The sequence below is a fragment of the Astatotilapia calliptera genome, chromosome 9, assembly GCF_900246225.1.
Source record: "Astatotilapia calliptera chromosome 9, fAstCal1.2, whole genome shotgun sequence".
NCBI classification, from domain to species: Eukaryota; Metazoa; Chordata; class Actinopteri; order Cichliformes; family Cichlidae; genus Astatotilapia; species Astatotilapia calliptera.
This window is the reverse complement of record NC_039310.1, coordinates 22,530,902-22,558,476: the sequence shown is the minus strand read 5'-3', so window position 1 is coordinate 22,558,476 and position 27,575 is coordinate 22,530,902. Positions and strand designations below refer to the sequence as shown.

At 39.1% G+C, this 27,575-nt stretch overlaps 1 protein-coding gene across 1 annotated transcript in view; it reads left to right on the top strand.

Moving 5' to 3' along the window:
- The window catches only part of LOC113029246 (cadherin-7), a 116,181-nt gene that overhangs the window by 80,127 nt on the left and 8,479 nt on the right, over window positions 1–27,575 (top strand). The window contains exons 10-11 of the mRNA XM_026180022.1: window positions 15,529–15,646; window positions 23,398–23,646. Coding sequence (XP_026035807.1) covers window positions 15,529–15,646; window positions 23,398–23,646 — 367 coding nt within the window. The remainder of the gene's footprint in view (window positions 1–15,528; window positions 15,647–23,397; window positions 23,647–27,575) is intronic.

The window sequence follows — 27,575 nt, the reverse complement described above, 5'->3', positions numbered from 1 at the left end:
GGCTCATGCTGGGATGGAGTAGTGTTCGGCGTCGGTCTGATTTTCCATTCTGAAGTCCTGCGTAATTAGATGGTCGCCATGCAGGGCAGTGATGTAGAAAATGCAACACAATATGGTCGGAAGGTAACTAGAGAGATTTTAGGAAGAGGAGGAGGAGAAGAAGCTGATTTTTTCGCTGCTTTTAGCATTTGGCCTCATTGTTGCTAAATGACTTGTGTGTCAGTGGCAGCGATTCATCTGCTCTTGGCATTTGGAAAATACAATCAGAGGCGAAGGGTAAAAGAGGCGTGTAGACTTGAATAAGTACAATTGATCAGAATGATGCATTATATTGGGAATGGCCATTAGGCCCTTTTAAATATGTTATTTGCATTCATATTTGGGAGTTGTTTGTCACCAGGCTCACAGGAGGGTGAGCAGAAATAGCAAATGATTTCATTTGCAAAAAGTGAAAGACTACATTTTCTCTGTGTGTATTTGTTTTATATGCACGGAGCGGCTCATTTTCCATCGAGGTTCCAGAGACTAACCCTCATCTGACCGACATATTTAACATACATGGATTACCGGCTGAAGTCTCTGGGGAACTGCTATTATATTTGCTAAGAGCAAATATAATAGCAAAACACTAATAATGGCAAAACTTGTTTCTTCTCAGAGCGTTATTAGTTATGTAATTAAGGGCATCTAAAGATAAAAAATGGAATTAATCTTATTACTGCAGAGTTACAACTAATTTGCAGTTTTGTAAAATGAAAAACGTGTCTTTAACACATGCACTTGCCGATGTTATCTGAAGTACAATCCACATTATTACTAAATACTTATTTATCATCCTTTTATTCTCAGTAGTTTTAAGTAAACATCACTTTTGTTGGCTTTATATGAGAAAAGCAATCGGAATAAATATAAAATAATAGAAATAAAAAAAACAATAAAGGCAGCCCAAAGTTGTCATTTCTGAAAGGGTGACGTCTCTTTGGTGGCATCTCAAAGGCATCCTGATCAGATGCCTTAGCCACCTCTGCTGGCTCCTTTCGATGTAGAAGAGTAGCGGCTCCACTCTCAATCTCTAAAGGGAGAGCCTAGACAGCATTCAGAGGAAATTCATTTCCGCCACTTGTATCAGTGATCTCATTCCTTCCGTCACCACAGCTCGTGACCATAGGTGAGGGTGGCAACGTAGATCGACAGCTTTAAACTGACACTCACCTCTCTCTTCAGCATCCACACCAATCTGCCAATCTCCCACTCTACTCTTCCCTCACAAGACCGCAACATACTTGAACTCCTCCACTTGGAGAAGCAACCCCATCCCTGACACAGAGTGGGCACTCTTCTGGCTGAGAACCACGGCCTCAGATTTGAAGGTGCTCCTTCTCATCCCAGCTGCTTCACATTCAGGTGCAAACCACCCCAGTGAAAGCTGGAGGCCAAGAGAACCACATCATCTGTAAAGGTCAAAGACCAGATCCAGAGTCCACTGAATCTGATGTCACAACAATGATAACATCATTAGGCAGACCTAAAAAATGGGAGCGATGGAAGAAAACTCCTGTGAGATATGACATAATACACCTCCAGGGTTTGTACGGATCCCAGGATGAGTGTTAAAGTGAATTTTCAAATTTCTCATTATGCTGCCATGTTGGTCTTTTTTAGGCATTTTTTGAGCTTGTATCTTTTTTTAATCACAACTAACTAAGTGGAGTTCAGTATACACAATTCAGCCAACCTTGAGGTATTTTAAGATATTACTCAATTGAATGTAATTCATCACACTGTAGCTGTAAGGCTTAGCATTTGCAGGAATAAACACTGCCTCTATATTAGTTGACATCATTATTGAAAAATGCATTCTACCAGAGCTGAATGTCTATTTTTGGTTAATGATCCCGCCACTTATCCTCAGACGATTGTTGTTCCTCTGCGATATTAAAGTTAGCGCAACATAAAGCAACCATCTCTCACTCGTCGATATTTCAACTTTTAAATTCAGGAGATAATTTGTAAACTTCTTCCCACTAGCACCTTATAAATTATGGCACAGAGACTGAAACAAAGTCATTCTCCAACAATCATACCAGCCTGCAGGACACAGCAACAGCCATTGCCCATGACAGCATCATCAGCAGGAAAAGGTGCTGCAAATCTGTAATTACTCAGCTGAAGCAGACAGATTGCTTACTCAATGCCAGCGATAGCTGAGCTGCGTGGTTCCCCCCTAGGTGTAGCTAGAAGCTTCTTTGCTGTAAAGTGAGGAGCTGGTGGTGACTGAGGCCTTGGTCCCTGTCCATCCAGCGAGTTGAAGCGATGCATTCAAATTATGACTGCACAGTCATAAAATGGTGCAGTTAAAATGAGCTACTTTAGCTTGGAGCTGGTTTTAACCTTATAATAGTTAAGACACTTACAACACAAAGTAGTGAGTATGTATGGTTGTGTGTGGAAATGTGTTTGGATTTTACTCAACTGAAGTGAAATACTGTCAGCCCAGCGCTAAGTACCTGAAGTATGCACGTGATTTCATATTTTTACACAAATAGCTACATTCAAGGATTTAATTAGCTCCTCAATTTACAAGTTAGGAGCTGTGACTCATCACATCACCTCAAAAGAAGGAAGACAAAGGAACACAAAACAAATAGGCGTTAAATGTCTAGAATATATTTCACAATTAAACTCACCTAACATATCTTTTATCTTCTTATCTAAACACTTTTGAGAAAATGTTTTGTGAACCGTGTGGATTTATACTTGCTAATTGTAAAATGCGCTCTGATCATCATAAATCACAATTGACCAAAAAGACAAGGAAAAGAAGCGAACTAAACTAACTACACACAATTCCCAGGCGAGCCCAGACAGTCATTCCCAGTCTAGGCTTGAAAAGGTAAGCAAACCGCCTTTGCTAACAAAACAACACTTGGAGCCAGGTGTTGTGATGAGATTGGAAGTGTGGGCTGATGGGTTGATAATTAAAGGCATCCGAAGTCTGCACTCACAAAGTGTGTTCTTCTCATGAAAGATTGGTTGTTGTGAGCCATGCCTCAATCGCAAATCACGAAAGCTGGAAAAGACTCCAGAGCATCTTTAAAGATCTAAATGTCCATCAGTTCGCAATAAGACAAGCCATTTCCAAAGAGAGGGGCTCCGAAAGACTGATGGTACTCTCTGTAGGAATAAATCTCCACTAGAAAAAAAAAGGTAATGAATAAGAAGGGTGTTGATGGAAAGACACAATGAAAGCACTGCTTTTCTGGGGAAAGTAAAAACGTGCTGCTCTTCATTTCCTATTAGTTTAGTCAGAAGACAATCAGATCACAAGAAAATCCTTGTTATTCACAGTGTATATAAGGTTTCCACATTAAAAAGGACCATCTAGCTGTTGTTTCACATTGAATTTCTTACATTCCAACAGTTAAATATGTGATTTATAGTCACATGTAGATGTTTTGTTTTTTTTTAATGTAGCATTGCAGCCATCGTAGCTACAATTTCTTTGATTTCTTTTTAAATACACATAAAATAAAGAGGCAAAATAAATTGATGTGACCTCTGTGCAATGTGTTGTCTGTCTCTGTAAATTAATGTTCCGGAGGAGGTTACATTTATAGCAACAGCCCGTTTATTCAGTGAATTCTCTGGTTTGCTCTCGGTTTTATCACTTAGGAAATGTTGCCAAGTGGAGTTCCACTGTGTCACGCTCTGAATTGAAGATTGTTAGTCACACCTTTATTTCATCACGTCTGGATTATTGTAATTCATTGTTCGCTTGTCTTAACAAAGCTTCCTTTGAACATCAGCAGGTTGTTCAAAACACCGCTGCGAGCCTTCTGGCTGAGTTTTGCAAGTACTCGCATGTCACATCGTTGCTAATTTAGTTGCACTGGCTCCCCATTAACTTCAGAGTCCATCGGTGAACCTTTACATCCATGCAGCCCCCATTCCCCGCAGGACCCTGAGTTTGTTTACTGACAATAACAAATATGTGTGCCTAAAATGTTGAGTTTAAGTAATTTGAATACATGTAAATCTGTAAAAAAATTTAAAAAAATTATTGCAATTAAATCTGATCATATTAAACATGTTTGATTTGTATATATTTAGTTTAGATGAAGCATATTTTTCTTAATGATGAATTATTTGAATAAATCTTTGATTTTACATATTTTATAGAGCTGTCAGTGTTAACCTTATTTAAATGGCATTAACGCGACAAATTTTCGAGTTAACGAGTTACCGCGGATCACCTTGTGTGTGGAGCTGCACAGCATCACCACGTTAGCGCCTTTAGCTCGTTAACGTGTTGACGCCATCCAGCCATCCAGGGCGATCCGCGGTTACTCGTTAACGGAGATTTTCCGCGTTAATGCAGTTATGGCTTTACCGTAACTTACCATAACTTATTAACGCTGACAGCACTAATATTTTGAGCGTGATTTTGAGTTCTAAGGTTTTTTAATGTACAAAACTGAGAACAGTGGCCCCCTGACATGGGACCACTAAAATGTCATCACATGAGAGTTAGCTACATTTAGTCAAGAGGCTCTTTGCTGGTAGTAATCTGTATTAAAAAGAGAAAGTTAACAAAAAATATTTCACAATATTTCAGCCAGCAAACATATATTACAATTTACTAACTATACATGTTACAAACATATTACCTCTACAGTGAATCCAGTAAATACAGACTGTAACTTTCCTATTTAGAGATCTGTTACCGAACCTTTTTAAACTGTGTGACATTTACATGCAGTTTACGTGTTAACATTTTTGATTAGCGTTTTCTCCCATAATTTCTTATATATCATTTGGAAATACTCGAGAGCCACATATTGACATGTCACATCCCGTGCAGTATTTTGTCTGTAAAAATAAACCTGTGCTTTCAGTAATGTAACTGCCATAGCAATTGCCATGATTGTCTTTGTCACATCTTGAGGAATCACAAATCTTTGCATGCTGCGCTCACCTCACGTCTTTCACATGGGATAAATTTAGATGAGAAACGTGCTTCTTGTACTTTCTTTAACCTTGTCGTAGGAGTGAATGACTACTACAGACAGGAAGTGCTTGTTTTCTTACTTTTTTTTAATTATCTGCTAATTCCAATTTTATTCAGTCCCATTGAAGCCCTCTCTTGGGCAAGACTGAAGTGTACCAATGGGAATGCACCTTCAGACTGAATAATGAGGGCACAAAAAAATGGAAATTTCATGATGAAATTTACACCCAAAAATACAGAGCAAAGGGAAGGAGAGACGCTGACATTTGAATGTGAAAACACAGTTTGAATTACAACGAGATGTCTGCTGTCTGTTACTAGACGGACTAGGTGGACTCATAACCTGTCAGATACGTGCTCCACCACCTCCCTGATTCCTTATTAATCAAAATGCCCCTGTTGTGTACTATATGTCTGGCTGTAGCAGTGAACCAGTGGCAGTACTAACTGTGTCTGCTTTTCCTGTAAAGCATTGTTAAAAATCTCACGCCGCCCACTGGCTGTCACGCCCATTGGCTTATTCACAGCTGTGACAAAGATGAAATAATAATAGTTGCCAGTTGGGGCCAGGGTTGACTCTGTGGCTCTGTAGCACAGATTAAGAGGGAGTGCAGGGATGGAATAAGCTGCCATTTTTCAGGCCTAATTAAGGCCGTCTCGTGGCACTGGTTCTCTCCAGAGATGCCACTTGTTACGGATCAACGGTGCGTCTGTCTTCTGCCATAATATTAATTGATATTATGATGATGTGGAAGGGGCAGGGCAGCAGGGACGGAGGAGTGGGGGGTCACGTTGTACAATCACTTCAGTGTAACCATTACATACATGAGTGGACTTGGCATTCAGCTGCCCCCAATCTGCTCCCTGCCCCTCCCTGCAGTCCTGTAGCGTCCCTGAGGGATTTGGGAATGTTGGGTAGTCATGAACTGAGGTTTTCAAACTGCAAGGTAAAAGAGTTGAAAAGAAAGCAGTGAGATACAAACACTGCTGAAGTAGCTGGTGCATGCTGACGTTTGAAAATGTGTTTTTATGAGGCTGTGAGGCTAAATTAAGATACAAAACCCCTAAGTCGCTACTTCTGCCAAATTTGCATCAAACTTTGTGCTCCTTCTGAGCTTTCAGTCAAATGTCAACACAAGGTAATACACTGATTTTTAAATTTGCTGTGATGTTCACCTTTTAAGGATATTCTTATCACATATGTCACATTTAGCTTAGAATTTACTGACCCCCCCCAAAAAAAAACAAAAAAACAAAAACGAAAAACAAACAAAAAAACAAACAAACAAAAACAAAAAAACTTAGGTTCCTGCAAAGTAATCCAATAGTTATACCTGTCTTTCCATCCACAGGAAACCTAACAGCAACAGATGAACTGCCTTGACTGTATATAAAATGAATGTAGCAACCATAGCATCTGGTTTGTAAAGCCTTGCAGTTTTAGCATTCTGAATGACACTTTGGAGCTGGGTGTAATGATATTTGGAAAAAAGACAGGCATGCTAAGTGTTCAGCTAACACTAGCTAGCTTGTTTAATTATCAAGATGCATCAACAGACTGTAAGGCTGCATCACCTGGGTGCAAATAGCAGCTAATGTAACATACAAAAAAATGCAATACAATTGTATTTACCAAAACTAGAGCATAGCCCCACTGAACCTATTCTGTTTATCATATAATGTCATGAAAATCAGTGTCTTACATTATTTACTAGAAGACAGCTAGCTGTTACAGCTGACCGTGATCACCTGTCAGATAAAGAGGTTCCCAGGTCTGTGGAGTTTGCATGTCTTCTCTGTGCTGGCATGGCTTTACTCAGGGTACACCAGCTTCCTTCCACAGTCCAAAGATGTACATGTTTGGTAACTTGATGATTCTAAATTGGCCCTATGTGTGAATGTTAACATGAGTAATCAGGGTTTAGAGAGCTAGACTCCAGGCTCCCTGCAACACTGAACTGGAGTTAAGAGTTAAGACGGTGGATGGATGGATGGATGGATGGATGGATGGATGGATGCAAGTTTTGGTAATGTGAAGATACATTTTTATTGAGGAGGCTGTAAACATATTTATGTGTGCTTTAAATGTGGGTATTTCAACTGCAGCAACTGTGTGGTTTACCTTGCTGCTGGAGTCTTCTTCAAAGCCGTTTAATGAAGTGCACTTTTGGTAGTTCCCAGTTGGCTTTATTTTCCAGCCCCAAGGTTTCCTCTCAGACTACTTCTTGTTTTCTTACAACATAGCGTGCTGTAGTTCCAGTGTGTGTGTGTGAATATCTCCTAACTTAAACAATGAATAGTCAGTGAAGAATCTTAATGTTGTCCAATAAGACATGTATTTACATACAAATTTATATCCTGGTATGTGCCATTATTTTTTCAAGTTTCTTTTTTTTGTTTTTTTTTACCATTCCCTAATTACTATACTGCCTCACATCAATAAAAAAGTGTCTTCGCACCTCTAGTCATCGCTCAAATTATCAGTTTATTATGGGTGTTGCATCAAGGTGAGAGATGAAAACAGATATGCCAAGGTGCTAGGGGCAGAGAAAATATTAGTGTGTGGCAGCAAACTGTCTGTTCTATAAAAAGACAGAACAAGGAGCAAGTTTAATCTCAGATCTCACCAGGAGATGACTTTAGCCTCAGCAGTTTCGACTTGTCAGGATCATGCCAACAAACACGCTTATGACAAGTCGAGTCGATGCGGAATGAGAGCGGCGGCATAAAAAAAAAAGGGATTGAAGGATGACATTTGTTGAATGATATTGATTGGCAATATGTGTGGGTGTGGGGCATCCGTACGTATGTCTGTGTGTGTGTGTCTGACAGCAGGGTGAGATGTGTGAGCTGGTGCTGTTAGTGAACAAAGTTATGGGTGTCACATGTGGGTGATGTTTAGGGCGTCTATGTCATAGGAAGCCGTGGCAGAGTGCCGCAGAGCGAGGGGTGTGAAAGCGGCAGGCCCACCACTTCCTTCGTCAACACAACCCATGGTGACAGCTGTCATATTGCCATGGCAACGAGTGCCACCTATTTGATGCGATACTTATTTATACTCTTGGTTCAACTTTGAAGTGGCTGTCTTGATCTTATTGTATGACTAATCTGCCAACAGGGCTTTAGGTGGCTTAAATGAAAGTCTCTTAGCTGTACAGCCAGTCGTATCCTACTCACAATCTGATAATTACACTATAAAGACAGTATAACACTAGACTAGACCCTGAAGAGTTTAAAATGCAGTGCAGTGTTTACTTCGCTGGTGTCAAAGTGTGATTTGCTCATTATTGCTTGGATTCTTCATCTTTTTTATATATATAGTCAGTCATTCTAGTTATGCTACTTTACCAAACATTACTTTTTTCATTATAGAAGCCACATTTCATGTTCCTGTCTCCAGTCAAAGTCTGAGTCAGTAATGCAGCAGCTCAAGGGAGCACAGATGCTTTGTGTCATAGTTGAAGTAAATTATGGCCATTGTAGTTTGCTAACGTACTTCCGGTGTTTGGAAGAATTAAATCTTGATTGTTTGAACTGCACGCCGGTGAAAACAGATGCGTTTTAGGTGGCAGGGTGTCATTTGTAGAATTATTGCGAGTGCTGAGTGAACAGGCAGGATTTGGCCTGTGAAGGTGCAGCTCAATCAACCAGGTGGTGCGATGTCTGGGGATGGGTGGATTCAAATAACTAGACACCAAAGAGTAGAATCTTCAATGAAAATATCCAGAACCCAGAATTTGGCTTTGGATTAAAGACTGAACACTGAAACTCATTTTGAAGCCTGTGCATAATTTTTTTTGTACCAGTGTACTGTTGTGGATAATATATGTAAACAAAAGTATAAGTCCCTTTGATCAAAGAAAAAAAAAAACCCAAGAATAACTCTAAATAAAACATTTCAAATTTCTTATTTTCTTTTCATATTCAGATCTAAGATCACATTTCATTTGATATTTAAAAAGTACTTACATTTATTTTCCACTCACTTAAAAATACCATTTATCTTTGCATTATTGTTTCACAAAGTCAACAATTTTTGTTTTCTAATTTTCTAATTAAATCAAGGAACGTGAGCACAAAGAAGTCACTGAGACTGACAAACTGTGTAGCACTTTTCAAAACTGTCACGCAGACACCTTTGTGTCAAAGGTTTGGCTGCGCAATAATGTCTTTAAGTTGATGTTTACTTATCAGTTCTCACTGCATGCATCTTAGTGAAGTGAGGTATAGGTTTAAAATGCTATTCTTAGACTTTTAATTAGAAGTGTTGTTCGCTGTCAGCTGTCACCATTCCTGTTGACACTGCTGCTGCCTTCTGACTTTATAGTTACTTTCTCAACCGATGAAAACAAAGTAACACAACTTCACAATAAAAAGATCTGTCACTTTCCTTTTAGTTTGAATATGCTAAAAGTTTTTGTTGTTGTAAAGATAAATCTCTAAAATAGGATGAAAACAATATGTATTTTGGAGTGAAAATGATTTTTCCTTAAAGGGTTTTCCTAAAATGCCCCAGCAGTTTTGTATATCACTTCTTTAAAACTGGGAAAATTGCCAAAGGTCGATTAGATTAAAAAAAGGTCAAAAGCAGCGGCTGAGAAATCTTTTTATTTCCCCGCGTTGGTTAAGGTCCAAGAAACATTAAATCATACATTTCCTCTAATTTTACAGGATAGTGTCATTAGATGTTCCCTGCTTTCCAAATTTGACTTCTTTAAAATTCTACACCACAGGCTTTGCCTTAATTCTTCACCACTTGGAACTTTATTTCTGTGTTGTTTGTTAAGGTTTTCAGTACATTTAATACTGATTGCAATAGATTTTGTAACTAAGTCTTTTAGTTATGATACAGATAAAGCATGAAGGGATTTCAACAATCACCCAAGCGATCAAAAAGATAGTAAGGCAACAGTAGACTAAACTCATATACAGTCAAGTGAAAAAGAAAGTGTTCACAGGACTCTATGCAGCCCTTAAGTACACCATTCCTTAAGAATTGAGAGGATAAGTAGCAGCCAGGTGCTGCTAATCAAGTGCATTTGATTAACTGATTATCAGAGCGTGTGAGCACCTCTATGAAAGAGGAAGTTTTGTCAGTTTGCTAGTCTGGAGCAGTCAAGTGTGTGTGTTAACACAATGTTAAGGAAGAAAGGCATCAGCAACTATCTTAGAGAAGCGATGGTTGTTCCTCATCATACACAGTCGACCCAAGGTCAGGCTGTGCAGTACGCAGAGGAACTGCAAACACCTCGAGAGATTTCAGAATCTACAGGCAAGTTAATTATAAAAAAAAGATTAAATAAAACACTTCTTGGAAATGTTTCCAGGCTAAAACCTCTACTCTCCAAAAAGAACTCCAAACAGACAAAAGTGTAGCTGTTTGGCTGTAATCTACAACTAAACATAGCATATTGACATAAAGACATCTAAATGTTCTCCAGCACAAGCTTCATATAGTCATTCTCTCAAAAGGTGGTGGAGGGTTGATGATTTGGGCTTGTTTTACAGGACACAGGGCCTGGGCACCTTGCAGTCATTCAGTCAACTGTGAACTACTTGTATAACAAATTATTCTAGAATCAAATATGAAGCCAGCTTGGCTGAAATTGGATCATATCGCAGCAAAAATTTCTGGCACAGCTTTACCTACTTCCAAGGTGCATGGAGAGGATGAAAAACTCACAACGCAGGAACTCTAACAACTCTTAGAATGAAAGAGGAACAACTTTATTAACTGACCAACTCGTTTCAGCTTCTGGCCTTCATCAGGGATACACAAAGTACAATTTGTGTGTAAATAAAAGACAAGAAACAGAAAAAAATTTAATTAACCAATCACACCTTCATAGATAAACCAGCTGACATATAACAGGTTGCTATTGGTTAATAGGTTAATAGGTTAAGTGACACCCAAGTAAAACTGGACTAGACAGTTAACGATAAAGACAGGGGGGAGGAACCATAATCCCCGCCCGTCTTAAAATAATACATGCGAGAAATACATAAGAAGAAAAAATATTAGAAATATACAGAAAAATAATAAAATGATTACAAAAGAAAACATTTAATTAAAAAAGAAGTCAGTGCAGCAGTTTGATTAAAAAAGAAGAAGACACCATAAATTGGATCACACAAAATTCCAGATTTCAACCTGACTGAAATGGTGTCGTGTGACCTGAAGAGAGCTGTGCATGAAAAAAGGTCCACAAACCTCAATGAACTGTAGGCCAAAATTCCTCTATAACAAAGTGAAAGACTTACAGAAAATGATTCATTTAAGTTACTGCTATCTAAGAGTTATAGGTTATAGGTATAGGTTGCTGATTTATTAGATGTGCTTAGATTTTCACAGTACTGAATAGACTCCTATGAAAACCTTTCTTTTTCATATGGCTCTAAATGTCATTCTTCAATCTGAGTTCCTTCTGTTTTTGTTTTTTGTTTGTTTTTTTTTTGTTCATTTTATGGATAATTTGGTTACAATTTAGTGAGTTTGAGTAACATCCCACTTTTACAATACAAATGTGCATACATTCCTCTGTGTACTGCACATTCTCTTACTTCCCTTTGAAGGCAACAAACAGAGACACCTTTGTCCTTTAATATCCGGTGTGGTCTGACACGCAGCCATGTGTAAACTCAAAAAACCCTTTAATTCGGTGATTCATAGGCCTCCTCAGCCGTTCCTTGCGACAGGCACCAGTCGGCTGCAGCTGTTAATGTCTTTGAGCGAGAATTTATGTCCGCAGCCATGCCTCTCTCCTCCTGTCTCCTACTCAACCCATTTGAGGATTCCCCACCAAAGGTTCAGTGCATCCTTGCATCAGAGCCACATTAATGAAAGGCATTATACATTACAAAGTGTTTGATTTAAGAATGATTTAGAGTCCTTTCCCTCAGCCGTGAGGAATGGAAAGCTTCCTAGAGATAAGCTCGGAATCCATCCGCAATATTCAAAGGACATCAAAGGGTTCAGAATGTGTATTGGATTCATCGGCGGTGTAGGAACCACAAAGAAAGGTTTCTATCAGATGTGAGATTTCCATAACAGAGTGAGAGGCATGTGAGTTATTATGATCCCAGGATCAGTGGCAGCTTTGGCGATATGCAGCCGAGCATGCATACGCTGCATGTTTAGGTGCTCAATTGTTGAGTTTGCCTGTCACTGATCTGCCGCTGACACAAACATCACTTCTGTCTGTATATACAGATATCCCAAATGTTCTTGAGAACTAGAGCAGATAACCTTTTTGCATTTCTGCTCCCCATATAAATTCCCCTTGCACTGCAAAACTAAACAGCAAACAGAGACACTTTTTTAAATACTTGCTGATGCAAATATTTTAATTTTGTTAAGAAATAAGAATAAAACATTCATGGTATTTCACCCCGCCTGCCAGTTTTAATAATTGGCAGGATGTTGCTTACCACCTACACAAATCCCTAATACCTGACAGCTTGTAACCAGCAGCATTTAATCACAGCTGACAACTGATAATCCATGTCTCGGCACTGATGGATCATTGGGGTTGTTTTTATTTTTTTCTACTTCCTCACTCTTTTAATTTTTTCATCTTATTTTGCTTTTTCAACTCAGAGCTGTTTGGGGCTGGGAGATGTGATAATTTAGTGTGAATTGCTTCTAAGGATCTCTTGGATCCTGTCCACGGGTGTGAGTTGTCACAGGGTTGAGTTTCTCGATTGCCTACAAAGGATTCGGGAGGCTTGATCTAAATTTATAAGGACACTGCGGCAGTAACACCCACTTTGATGGCCGTTGTGGTGGCTATCATTTGTCGTCCATATGGCGTCTCGGCATTTGATGTGCTTCTCATGTACAGCGTGTACTGTGAGAGATTTTTGCTTGTTTTTTGTTTGTTTTATTTTCTTTCTGCTACTAGATGCTGAAATTAAAGCCTTGTCTTTTTGCTTTGATTTTTTTTTTTTTTTTTTTAGCGGAGGGGGGAGCTAAAACAAGAAATTGATTTTCAGATAACACGTTTGTATGAATAAAAAAAAAAAAAAAAAAAAAATCATTACAGCATGTGCTAGTGGGTGTAAATAAATTGTAATCTGATTTCCTGCATTATTTATAGTTTTCGACAGTCGTCTATAATAGAAGGAGCAAGATTCGGTTTAGTTTGAGGTTCAGAGGCAAAAAAAGTAAACTGAAACAAACTGTATTCACTTTTAACCCACAGATGTGAATGCTTCTCTTGGATTGCCTCAAGCAACATCAGTTTTCATCATGAGTTATTTTCATGCTCGTAATAATGAAGTGGGAATGCTTGGCTGGATGGATTTATTTTGAAGAGCATCAGTAATACAACAGTTCAGTGCGCTGACCTAATATTGTCTTCATTTTTTAATGCGGTGGCCAAGGTCAGGTCAGATAGATAATATAATAAGAGGGATGTGTGTATTAGAGTTGGTCAGTCGTATCTGTATATTTCCTTTCATCATATTGTCATTACCAGATATCACTGATACACAGTCTGACAGCGGAGGGAGATTTTGACTTTTAGCTATGAATACAGCCAATTTTACGACACGGTTGCTCTTCATACCTTGCAATTTCTCTTTATTAAACACTTGATAAACCCTAAATAGTAGATGAATACTTTATTAACTAAAGCAGAAACCTCTCCCATAGCCAGACACGGGTACATAGAGGAAAAGCTTCCTTCCTCTACAGCTTCGCATATTGCACTTATCAATATTGGCAAATGGAAATAATGATCATCCTCAAAGTGAGTTGAAAAGTTGGTTGAACAAAACTTGTAACCTGCATTTGAGAGCAAAAAATAATCCCTAAATTTTAAGATGCACAGTAGTTTGCAGAACCAGACAACACAGTAACAGGATGTGTTGAAATATCCCATGGCGGAAGTGCGTTAACTAAAATTTAATGTCAATTTTTCCCATAGTTAAAGCCCACAATCTATGTCAATCCAATGGACCAAAGGACCACATGCATTTGCAACAGTATGACTTTAAACTGGTTTTAAATGAATATACATATCTTGCAATACAGAGTTAATAGAAGAGTCTTTCACAGATGGTTACCACTGAAATTTAAGAAGCTGCGATTTTTGATGAAACATTGAGTGTCAAGATTTATTGTAATATGCAGTGATAAAATAATGTAGGAAGTATTGTATTTTTAGTCCTTAAAGATTATATCATAGAGAATCCTCTTCAAAGAATATATTTTTATTTTATGCATAGACGTGAGTCTGGCTTTGTCATATAAATCTTTCGATTAGTATAATTGAGAAATATCTTTCCGCTCTGATAAACTTACTCTTAGCACTTCTTTACATTACAGCTTGATAATAACAGTAATAGTCATAGGTATTAGTGGGGCAATGAGTTTTAAAGGAAAGTGCTACCAACACACTTTCATAGTTAAAGTACATAGTATGGGGTAAATGGTAAATGGCCTGTATTTATATAGCGCTTTACTAGTCCCTAAGGACCCCAAAGCGCTTTACATATCCAGTCATCCACCCATTCACGCACATATTCACACACTGGTGATGGCAAGCTACATTGTAGCCACAGCTACCCTGGGGCGCACTGACAGAGGCGAGGCTGCCGGACACTGGCGCCACCGGGCCCTCTGACCACCACCAGTAGGCAACGGGTGAAGTGTCTTGCCCAAGGACACAACGACCGAGACTGTCCAAGCCGGGGCTCAAACCGGCAACCTTCCGATTACAAGGCGAACGCCCAACTCTTGAGCCACAATCGCCCCAACTAAGTACATCCTTAGTTGATTATCTGTGAGCACCTCTATAAAAGCAGATGTTTTTCCTGGTCTGGACAATGCATAGTATATTATTATTACTTTCATAAAAAGCATTATATTTTGGTTTTTGCCATTACTTTACTTGGATATCTCTACTGTCAGACAGCGATCCACTTTTACTGTGATTTGCCATCTCTACAGTTAAGGCCATGTGGTTAGTTGACACTTGAAAATAGCATTTTCTTTCCTTTGTAGTATCATCAAAGGGTTAAAATTGAACACACTAAATGTGTTGTGGTCTCTACACTGACTGCAAAACTAATCTCTGGACAATGTTTTGCTGAGAGAAATCACTTCCCCAAAGAAAACACTTCATCCCTAAGAGGTTGCCAAGCTCTTGCCAAATAAGCACTTACTGTACTTCAAGAGATAAATGACACAAAACCACAGCCAAACATTATAAAACAAATCCTTTCCATCAATCAGAATCAAGTTGGTTTTCTCCAGTTCACTCACACTGTTGCCTGGCCTTTTAAACAAGATTTATGCCTCCGTGTACATAAATTTATGACAGAGTGAAAAGTGATGCATATACAAAAGCCTTGATGACAATGCTTTCCTCAAGTTGAGGGAGATTGTGAGCTTACTAACTGCAAACCCACATTAAGCATTTTACACCGTGATTAACGCCTATTTAGCCCGAGAGATCAGATAAAACTCAGCAAGCTAACTGATGCCGAATGTCTTTTTGTGTTAACATTCTCCTCAGGTGATCCAGACAATCAGCGCAGTGGATAAGGATGAACCTTTGAGTGGTCATCGCTTTTATTTCGCCCTGGCAGGACCTGCTGCTGGTAACCTTAACTTCACTCTGCGAGATAATAAGGGTGAGACAACCTTTTGTGGTATTCTTTGATGTTATCTTCAAGCTCATATGATTTTATTGTTTTCCTGTGTGTGTGCATGTCATTGTTTGTCTATACTTCTATACTGAAGTGTAGAGAATTATAAAAAAAAACACTGATGTTTGTTTCCCCTAAAAATGTTTTAGAGGGTATTAAAAAGCTTTAAAGTTATATAAAGTAGAATTTGTAGTTATAAAATGTTGCCAACAAAATGGTCTAAGGTTTTTAAAATGATGCTAAAGGAGGCAGATCAGTTCTTTTATGTGGATGATCTATTGCTATCTTACAAAAAAGCATTTTCGAGATTTCATATTTTAACTGATCTATTTTTTATATCATGATTGGTCTCTTTCTGCATTTTTATGCATTGCAGAATTTCCCAGTCCATAGTCGAACACTAAAAATTATATTTGATTCTATAAAATGCAGCATGTGGATAACCTTTAATTGATTGACTTGTGTCAAACATCATTTTTCTGGTTTAATTCTACCGTATTAGAGATTGATTTAGGTCACCCAACTCCCATTTTTAAGCCTCAGTTTGAGCATTTTGGAAACGTAAAGCAATGTCACTATATCACAAGTGCTCTGAAACAGTGTGAGAAATGATCAGGTGTGCCGTGGAAGATTATCTGGTTACACAAGATTGGTACTCTAAGCGATCAGCATGAGTAAACAGCCGAACTATTACATTCTCTTCCACTAGAGGGCAGTATAACTACCTCCTTTAATTAAATGGGTTGCCAACTGCCAGTAAAACTAAAGAAGACGAAGAAGAAATTACATAAAAGTCATGCAGTGAGTTAGACAATGCAGCATATAATAGCAATAGATAAATACTTGGGGAAAAAATAGTCAATATGACCTGGGTCCTGGAGAAAATTCTGACCCAGATGAAGGCCCTAGCACAGGGGTGCCCAATCCCGGTCCTCGAGAGCTACCGTCCTGCAGCTTTTAGATGCATCCTTGTTCCCACACACCTGAATCAAATGAATGGCTTGTTATCAGGTCTTTGCCAAACATGATGGCATGCTGAAGAGATCAAACCATTTGATTCAGCTGTGTTGGAGTAGGGATGCATCTAAAAGCTGCAGGATAGTAGCTCTCGAGGACCGGGATTGGGCACCCCTGCCCTAGCATGAGTAGTGGTCAGAAGCGAACCAATTCCGCTATAATTCGTGCACAGGGGAAAATTATCAAAATGCTTTTTGTGATATTTTTGTTTGGTGGTGTGCCGTGTGATTTTTCAAATGTGAAATATGTGCTGTGGCTCCAAAAGGTTGGGAAACACTTCTCTAAAAGACACCAACACCACAAACATTGAGTGATATTGAGTTCAGCGACTCGCATTAGCTCAGATGAAGCCTAATGTTGAATGAACAGCTGGTGGCCTAGCCTTATTTTTATATGCTGATGAGAAATTAAAAAAATAGTTTGTACATACATATTGGTAGTCGATACTTGTATAAAAACTAATACATGTTATTTGGAAGAATTCAGTCAGAGGTTTAAACTGCTTCTACATTACTGTCAGAGTTCAGTCAGATTAGCTTTATTTCATGGAGATACATTTTTAAAACAATCCCTTGAGATAATTGCTACTGGCCTTTAAGAGTCTGTAAAAGGTGTTGCTCAAGTTAGGTATGGTCTGTTTGTTGTTTATTCCTTCCAACTGAGCCTGGCAGCAATGCAATTGACACTTTAGTCATTGCTCACTCAGCTCCCTATATCTGCCCTGTATCTGGCTATAATACACTCTGCAATCTGACTCAGGAAAAAAAATAGTACAGAGTAACTGGTGGCCCCCGGCATGCCCAGCACTGCCAAATGAAACCATTATTCTGCCGTGACAATGCCCCCTCTACTTTTTTTTCTTGGTAATTGTTCATCAAAACGAAATCCAGAAACAAACTTCCTCTGTAACTGGAGCACATCCGAGTGAGAACTCAGTCTTGCTATAACTTTGTTCAACTTAGTGCGAGGTGTCTATGTGTCGGATCAAGGAATAACTTTAAATCAAACACACAAGGTGAAAACTGTCTTTGTGTCATAATGATTTGTTATCCACCTACAAGCAAAACAGTGGGTGGATGTAGAAAATTAGTTGTTCTTATAGAAAAGCCTAAGTGGTAATTTGCATATATTTTTAAAGATGTGAGAACTGTGTCTGACTCCATCATTACTTACTTACATGAATTCCCACTGCTTTGAAAAACATAGCATGTGCTGAGCTGATGTGCATTCTGAGGTGATGGCCCTTTGTCGAGTGTTTTGTTCACATGTGTGGGAGCTCGGCTCAGGCAGCAATGTTAGTTTGTATAAAGAACAGCAGCAGCAACCAGGTTGTGCCACAGTAATCCTTCTGAGTGCAGACATGTGTTACATCATGTACTTGTTGTTTTAGTAACACCTTAGTAGACTAAGGACAGCTTGAATAGAAAAAGGTTCTCTGAGGAGATATTCTATTAACCTCTTATTCAGTATGTTGAGTATACTGAATGAACTGTATGGACACATTTACAAATGTTGCAACAACAACATAGTATGTTCAGTGGTGTCCAGTGTAATGTGTTATAGCATGTTAATATGTGTTTTTTTCCATGGTACCCAAATGACTCTTAATGAATTCTGTATGAGCTTTAATGATTTAGTACGTCATAACGAAGGAAATGCAGATCAATGGAAATTAAACAAAGAAAACACAATAATCAATGCAAGGAAATGTTATTTTGTTTGCGCAGTTATACAATTTAAGGTCTATTTAAATACATTTTTAAAGAAGCAACCTTAAAAAAAATAATACCCTTTTTTTTCAGTTTAATTCACAAATGTAAAACTGATTAAAATGTGAATATCTTTTCAGAATCAGAGAAACTTTATTACCGTATTTCCCGGACTACAAAGCGCACCTAAATATTAGCCGCACAAGCTAAAATCAGGGGAAAATCCTGTTTTGTACATACATTAGCCGCACCTGACTAAAAGCCGCAGGTGTTTCAATGTTGACTTATCATATGTAAGAGAATATGCACAAAGGGAATTGTCAGGAAAGAGATGGCTGTTTGGAGACATCACTTTTATTAATATTTTGAAAAACAAGTTATGGGTACATATTTGCACATGTAGTACATAACAGTAGCCTACAGCACACCAGAAAAATAGATTCGGCCTACCTTTTAGGCTCAGGTGCAGTGACACGGCTTTAACAAGAAGAAAAGTCAGTCATTCACCATCTTTCTCTTCTTCCTGCGCACTAAAAACACCAAAGTCCTCTTCTCCAGTGTCGGATACAAACAGGCTCAGGATGGCTTCATCATCCACTCTCCGCTTCTCTCCTTCGTTGTCACTTTCAAAACCAAAGAAATCCTCATTGTCAGTGTCAGAGTCGAACACCCTCTGAAGGGCCGTGGCGGTGTCCTCCTCTCCATCATGCAGCAGTCCAGCCCTTCAAAATCCGTTGGTGATCGTGGATGTTTTCACACTTTTCCACGCTGTCAGAATCCACCGATGGCGTTGGGCATAACTTGCTTTTTGGGCATAACTTGCAAGTTTATCGCCGCTCATCATCCACAACTCCCGCTGAACGCGTACCGCTACTTTGAAGTTTGTTTTTCGCGCTACTTCGTACGGCACTACGTTGCCTGGCGGACGGACATGTGACTAACATACCACTCTTGAACCCCGATCCTTCCGCCAGGCAACGTAGTGCCGTACAACAGCGGAACACACAAAACAAATCGTCTTACGATATGACAAAAATCATGGACAATCCATAGAAAAGCCGCACCTGACTAAAAGCCGCAGGGTTCAAAGCTTGTGCAAAAAGTAGCGGCTTATAGCCCGACAATTACGGTAGTCCCAGAGGGAAATTGAGTTGTCATAGCAGCAAATATATAAAAAAACAACAAGCGCTCATATCGAAACGGAGTTATGATAGATACTAGGGGTGCAACGATACACAAAATTCACGGTTCGGTTCGGTTCGATACTTTGGTGTCACGGTTCGATATTTTTTCAATACAAAAAAATGTTCATGCCTTTTTAATTTGTCATTTATTAAAATTATAAATATATATTTTAACTCAAAAGTACAGTTTTTAAATTTAATGTTGCTGAAACAACAAAGTAATAAAAAAAATAAAACTATCTGATCGAGAAATCACTCATCTTTGGAAAAGAGAGTTTATTATAGAGAAATGGCTCTTTCCAAAATAAAAGCTATACTATACGCTTCTTCTGGGGCAGTGCATCTTAACCTGGGTTCGATCGAGGTCCCCATAAGGAGAATCATGTGCTAACGGCTGTCTAAATGACTCGGGTAAAGTTTGTAGCATCTGTGCATGTTGTTTTTGTCTGCTTCCACTTGTCTTTGCACTAGGATGATCTCGGCGTAAATGTGCAGTCATATTCGTTGTGTTCCCACTAGTGCTGTCAGCGTTAATCTCGTTGAAATGACGTTAACGCCACAACACGACAAATCTCCGTTAACGAGTTACCACGGATCGCCCCGTGCGTGGGGCTGGACGGCGCCAACACGTTAACGAGCTAACTGCGCTAACGCACTAGTTCCCACCCATGTAATTGAGCATTGCGTGGCACATCCGACATACTGTTTTACTTTTGTCCATGACGCGCTTACCTTTAGGGTCATACTTCACATGAAAACCAAAATAGTTCCAAACGCCACATCTGAATGAGGGTGGGGGAGGTTCAATTTGCCATGTTGCAACAAGAGCTTAACTTCTGTCTTGCTAGCTTGCACTGCGGTCAGTGAATCTGCGCTCGACTACTCCGCTTAGGCTGCACTGTCGAGCGCAGATCCACTGAGTGCTCAACACAGACAGCATCGTCAGGAGAAAAGTTGATAAAATAAATTTAAAAATTTGTATTGTTCGATACATATGCGTACCGAACCGAAAGCACTGTATCTAACGGTTCAATATCGATACGAGTATTGTTGCACCCCTAATAGATACATATTAGGATAAATAGATAAATATAGAGCTATAGGTATAAAGAAAAATATACATATAAATATAAAAGTACAAGTATGTGTGTAAATATGTCGTGGTGTACAAAAGTGACAGGGTGCATTGAGGTGTGATTAATACTGTTCCACATGTGTGGATCTGACCCAAGTGGATGAATTAAAGAGCCTGATAGCAGCAGGAAGGAACAACTTGCTGTAACGTTCCCCCAGACAGCAAGTTTGAAGGAACCTGTCGCTGAAACTGCTCTTCAGATTGTATAGTGTGTTATGGAGGGGGTGGGAGTTATTGTCCATGATTGCCAGAATCCTGTCACTGATCACCTCCTCCAGGATGGTGAGCTTCATGCCAACAGCAAACTCAGCCTTCCTGATGAGTTTGTTCAGTCTGTTTGCGTCCTTTGCTTTTGATGCATGCACCCCAGCATGCCACAGCAAAGGAGATGGGGCTCACAACAAAAGACTGATAGAACATATAGAGCAGCCTGCTGCATACATTGAAGGATCTGAGCCTTCGTAGAAATTAAAGCACCACCAGCTTCTTTGTTTTGGCCACATTCAGCTGCAGGTGGTTTACCTCACACCACCTCACCTCACACCACCTCACGAAGCAATCAATTTGTCTACCTACTGTCAAGATGGCCAAAATAAAAAAATAAAATAAAATAAAGTTTTGTAGCCTAAGAGATGAAAGACGAACTTTCAGTTATGAGTCTTTGACGCTTATTAACAAAATATTTCTGGGATTAGTTTCTTTTGAACTTAAAAAAGTTCAGAAGAAACTAATGATAGCATGTCATGCTCAAGATGCTTTATATTGACCCTACAGCGAAAACCCCTGCAATCAAACGACCCCCTATGAGCAAGAATTTGGTAACAGTGGGAACGAAAAACGCTATTTTAACAGGAAGAAACCTCAGGCAGAATCAGGCAGCCATCTGCTGCGACCAGTTGGGGGTAAGGAGAGTTAGACAGGGCAAAAGACAAAAAACTCATAAAGACCTCTAAATCTAAACTAAAGTGGTAACTGGTTCCTTCTACAATGGATGGAAAGTTAGAGAACAACAGCACTACTGGTTAATAAAATGTAATTAAAAGTGGGCCAAACATGTTCATGAATATGACTGAAGTAAGCTGAGCAGCAGTCTTCTCCAGTGGGTGTGTTGAATCAGCAGATAAAATAAAATTTGTGATATGTAAAGATCAGTTGCTGCCTGATGTTTTATTAACTATTTCTTTCAAACATGTTTCATATGTGCAGCCAATGCAATAGTTGACTTGTCCGCTGATTAAAGCCCACATACCTGTGGTTAGCTGCAAGCCATTTTGGCTCAGTTCTAACTCTACGTATTAAAGGCGCAAGACATCAGTGATTTTTTTACTAAAAGGAAACATGACAAATAACACTGTTGTGGAATTTCGGGTAATAGATCACTAGAACTTCCAGTTCTAACAGGAAGTACCTTTACAAGTAGTTTATCAGTTGTACGATCAATGTGTGTTATTGCTGTCAAACACTAAAAGACTAAAATATGAGTTGAAAAAGACATTTTGCACTTGTTTCTTAGTCTTTTGGTTCTAGTGTTCAGGTGTGCCAAGTACAATGCTCAGGGATATGGAAAAGATCCTGTCATTTTTCAACATGTCAGTTTCCCAGCGCACAAAACCAGTTTCATAAAGAGATGGTTTTTCCAGCATGTTGTGGAGGATCCTGACCGGCTTGCACCAAGCCCTAACCCCATCCAACACCTTACTAGAGCGCAGACTGCAAATCAACACTGGTCAAAATCAGACTGTACTCATGTTTACTTATCTATTTATTTATTCATGGCTGAATGGCACCAAATGCCTGTAGTTAGCTTCCAAAATCTAGGAGTGGAGACTGTTGTAGCAGCATGTTTAATGATCAGGGGTGGGACAGCATGTTCAGTAATCAAATACTGGCATAACATTTGCACTTTATTCATATGTGTTTTCCACCTTCCTGCGCACAGATGTCCCTTGAGGACAAATACCAGGCACAGCCACATGTTTCACATTTAGCAGCAGAACATATTTATTCAGCGTTTTAAGTGTGCAACCCATCTCAGTTGTTACTAACCAGCTGTGTGTTTTTTATTCATCCACGAGGAAACTTTTCTCCCCTGATTTTACTAATGTCACATTTGCAAGAGAACTCCTCGGTATTTTCATTTTCTCCTTGTTCTTGGGCTTCTGAAAGAAATCTGAATATCCCCCAGACAAACAATGGAGTTGTCCTTCAAGGCAAAAAAAAATCTACATTTCAATCATGCACTGCTAAAATTTGAAAGTGCATTTCAGTCTATTGATATAGCTGACATGAAATGGCTTTTTTCAGCTGATGTAATGGCACATTGTTCTCTTCTAGCCGCCTCTTTCTCTTTCATGTGCTGCGATTTCATATAAGATTTTACCATCAAACCAAAGTTGTTATTAGCCAACAGGTGGTCAGAGCAGGGAGAGATGCCACAGCGTGTCATATAATGAATTGTGTTAATGACACCATCTGTTGGCATTGCTGCTTTTAATACTGTAAAATCATTTCAAACTGCACAACCAAAGCACAGCAATCATTATAAGATAGAAGTTAAGCCCCTGCTAGTCACATATTTGCAGTTCATTGTTCATTTGAAGCCAATAAACTTGATATGCAGATTAAATAAAGCTTCCCATGTCTTCTCTTACAAGTGATATGATGCTTTCATGCTTTAACTCTACTTTGCAGACAACACAGCATCCATATTGACAAAGCGAGGTGGCTTCAGGAGACGGGAGCAGCCTGTGTATCGACTCCCTGTGTTGATTGTGGACAGTGGAAGTCCTGCTCTCAGCAGCACAAATACACTCTCAGTTCGAGTGTGTGACTGTGACTCTGACGGAGTGGCCTTGTCTTGTGGAGCTGTGGCCTATACAGCAACTGGCCTCAGCACAGGTGCCCTCCTGGCTATTCTGGGCTGCATCATCACACTTCTGGGTAAGCCCTATATGACCTTAGTGTCACGGAAGTCCAGTTAACAGCAGCTTGTGTGGATATGTGTGGGTGTGTGTGTGTGTGTTTGTTTGTTTCTTCTTCTTTTTTTTTTGGTGGCTCATGGGATTGGTTGGACAGCCCAGAGTGGACCGTCTTTATTGCAGGGGTGAAAGTCGCTGTACTTCTACAACCTGGGTTATTTTTTTTGTTTGCTTTGGATTGTTTTTTGCTTTTTGGGGGGGTTGGGGGGCATGCAATTTTGGATATATTAAAACATTTTACACTAACTTTACAGTCAAATCACCTAACTGCACAACCATATTGCTATTTCTGTTGAAATTTCGTTTGAAATCTTTTGACGTTCTGACTCTGACTGAATGTAAGTAGTTTATGTAAATTTCTGTTGAATGTTGAATGCCAATTTCTGTGTGTGTAGATAGCTACAGATTTGCAACAAGCAAGAGGTGTTTTTTTTTTTATATTATCAATAACAGATTCTATGCAATTGCCAATTTTACCCCATTCAGTTAGAAACTCAGTCTGACTCTGTTTTGTTACTATCTTATTACCTTAAGTTGCTTTGAAGACGGCAACTGACCGTAGAGTGGCTGCAGACCCATTCCCTATTTTTGAACTAACCATTTCAGAGGCAACGCTGTCACTAGCAGCGCTGCAATAATTCTAGTCGTGCTGCTGGTCTTCAACTTCCCTAATGTGGCTATAGCACTAGCAGCTAAAGATTTTGTACAATAACTCGCACCATTGCTCACTGACCTACTTTAGCAAGTGCTTCATGCCCTCGGATTTCTCCAATTAAGAACCAATCATACAAAAATGACCTCAGCTCTTTATGAGAACTTAAAATTAAAGCCAAATCGATACTAATGCAATTACGGGCAGATGGGTAGATGGGTGCAGCATGCAGCTCCAGCAGAAAATCATACAGGAAATGCTAAAACTCTGTCCAAAAGCAGATCTCTAGACAGCCTCAGCGACTAATGGCTACTGATGTTGCACAAACAATGACTGAACAGAGCCAAGACATCGGCTGTCATTGTAGAGTTTACCACGAGCAGCTAATATTTAACTTAGTGAAGTGAAGCAGTTATACCCTGAATCTCAACAAAGAACAGCGGTCCCTGAGCTGTAAACTTCAGCTTGAATTGTGTGTTTGTTGCCAAGCTGCTTCGCCCTAATTGCAAATATGACGAATGACAAACAAGCCAAATCAGTGAATGCAAGAAAACAGCAGAAGAAAGCGCGATAAAAACATTGTTATGGCTCCACACGGGCGTCTGGAGTTCTCCTTATAAGATTGTTTGTATCTGAGTACTACTGCAGCCTATTCATCAACTAATTCTTTGGTCTATAATAATACATAAAATGTGTGAAAACCCAGTAAGCAAATAAGCATGAAGAAGCAGCAGCACTATAACATGTATATGAGTGTGATCTGATAATGTTATAGCTTGTGAGATTACATCAGTAAAACGGCTGGCAAGGCTATATAGTGTCATTTCTTTCACTAACATCTCTTGAGCATCTTTTTCTCAGCATCACAAGAACACAAAGAACTTACGTGTACCTACACACGCACACATTATACCTGTCAAACTCTGCTATCTTTGGCATTTTTGGTAGACTCACTGTAGCAAATTACTGCTTTTGCAACAAGCTGCCTAAAGACCCAATTTAAAAAGGTGACTGTTATATGTAGACACGACACTGGTTCCTCCTTTGAGTTAGATGCTCTTTTTTATGCTTGGCTTTTATAATGACTGGACTCTAAATAAATGAAAAAAGCAGCGATTGTCCAAAGAAGAACTTTGAAAGACTTTCAGAAAGCCTGGAAAAGTATTGCTCAAGACCACCAAAAATTGCTAAAAAGCCTGGCTGCTTGTAAGTAAAATAAACCCTCCCCCACCTCTGACCTTGTCAACTCCTATGATAATTAAGCCCCTTAGCAAATCAAGAGTAGGCAGGAAGCTGAGAGTTTCTGTAGACTTAAGCATTTCTTCCTAGTTGTCTGGCTGAACAGCATACAAGCTTAGCTCCATTTGTCTGTTAAGTTGCAGTGGGGATATACTTAAGCTAACTTTAAACCTTGTAGTTCAGGAGTAAGTACAGAATTAAGTGTTGGTAATGTAGCTTTACAGTCGTGCACTATGTGAGAACCACAGCTCACCTCAGCATCTACAGCGCATTTAGACCGTGCTTGTTATGCATTCTCCAGGCAGCTGAGTGTGCAAGAGATTTCTTGCTAAAATAGAGTTGCATCTTCAGGTCTTGCAGAGGTCAAACCTGGGGGAGATAGCTGCCTCTCATATTTGCTCTTTGGTAAATACACGTGACCTCAGTCGGTCAGCCCTGGATGTTTACAAGTGAAATACAACTGAAATCATGCCAACAGGATCAGTTGGCTAGAGTTAGTGTAATGGTTTTTGTGCTCATCTTGTGGTAAAATTCTTCATGTCATTTTTTTACTTAAGTAAGTCAAGAACAGATAAAAGATCACCTTGATATACTTTGTCTGACTTTCACGAAATAGGATTAATTTGCTAAAAAAAAACTTACTTAAACATTTGTTTAAAAAGACTTAATTGTTATAGTCTTTATTGTTAATAAATGCATATATTGTACCAAGTACCAAGGGCTCAGAGAAGAGCTCATAAAGATGTGGAGGGTGAAGGTAACAGTGGTCCCAGCAGAGCACTTGATGCAGTGACCCCCAAGTTGGGCGAGTGGCTCCAGCAGATCCCAGGAACAATAAATATATATATATATATATATATATATATATATATATATATATATATATATATATATGTGAGTTTTTTTTAAATCCAAGATAGCAACGGTGACAACATTTGTCTTAAACACTCGTGATCAGACTTCATCAACCAATCATGGTAGTCTTCAGCATCTTTTAAATTTTAAATTGTTATATATATATATATAATATATATATTTATATATATATATATATATATATATATATATATATGTGTGTATATATATATATATATGTGTGTGTGTGTGTGTGTGTGTGTGTGTGTGTGTGTGTGCGTGAGTGTGTGTGTGTGTCATTTTTGCTACAGCCCAGCACTCTTGCATTTACGTTAAAGAAAAAAGAATCCAGTGTAATAATGTGCATTTTTATTGAGAGAAAGCAGTGCCTGAAGGCAGACTGAGTCAGTGATGAGATTTTAGATTTTAGATCATTTTTTAGAGAGCTCTTATTACAGCTTCCCCCAGATACATGTCAGTGTATTTTATTAACCTAATAATAATACAAGGAGGTCATACAGATAAGTACTGTATGGAATACTGCATTTCAAGGGCACTCTGTTACTGTTTTTCTGTAACACCATATGTTAAGATATTAGTAAAGACACTTGTAAATGAGAATTCATTAGCATACTCTTATAGATGATGCAGCAGTGAGCCGTCAGCTCCTGGCTGCATCGTTGCTCATAAAACCCACAGATAAAGCCTTACCCCATCAGGGCAGAGTCATAGTTTAACGCTTAGATGATCTTCACTGAAAGCCGAGGTGGATCTAAACAGCATATACAATAACTGAAATGAGATCTTTGATGGGGTCAAACTTTGCTTATCATCCTAGTCCCCTTGAGGTCTGCCTTCTTTTCATTGCGACAGAGAGCACTTTCTTTGATAAATGAAAACTTCAAAAGAGCAACAGGGGGAAATACGTAGCAGTGCAACCCTGAGCGTGGCACCTCTAATGAAAGCTGCCTCTATTCTACACAACATGTCCTCAGGCCATGGGCATGGAACTAATGGCCTAAAGTTTAATATACCTCCAAGTTTCTGTGTTTGTGTGAATGTGACTGTGTGTCCTTAGCTCCGTAGCTTTACCCATCAGTCTGTTTTGCTCAACTGGCCTCTGTCCTTTTCGCTGTTTCCTCTTT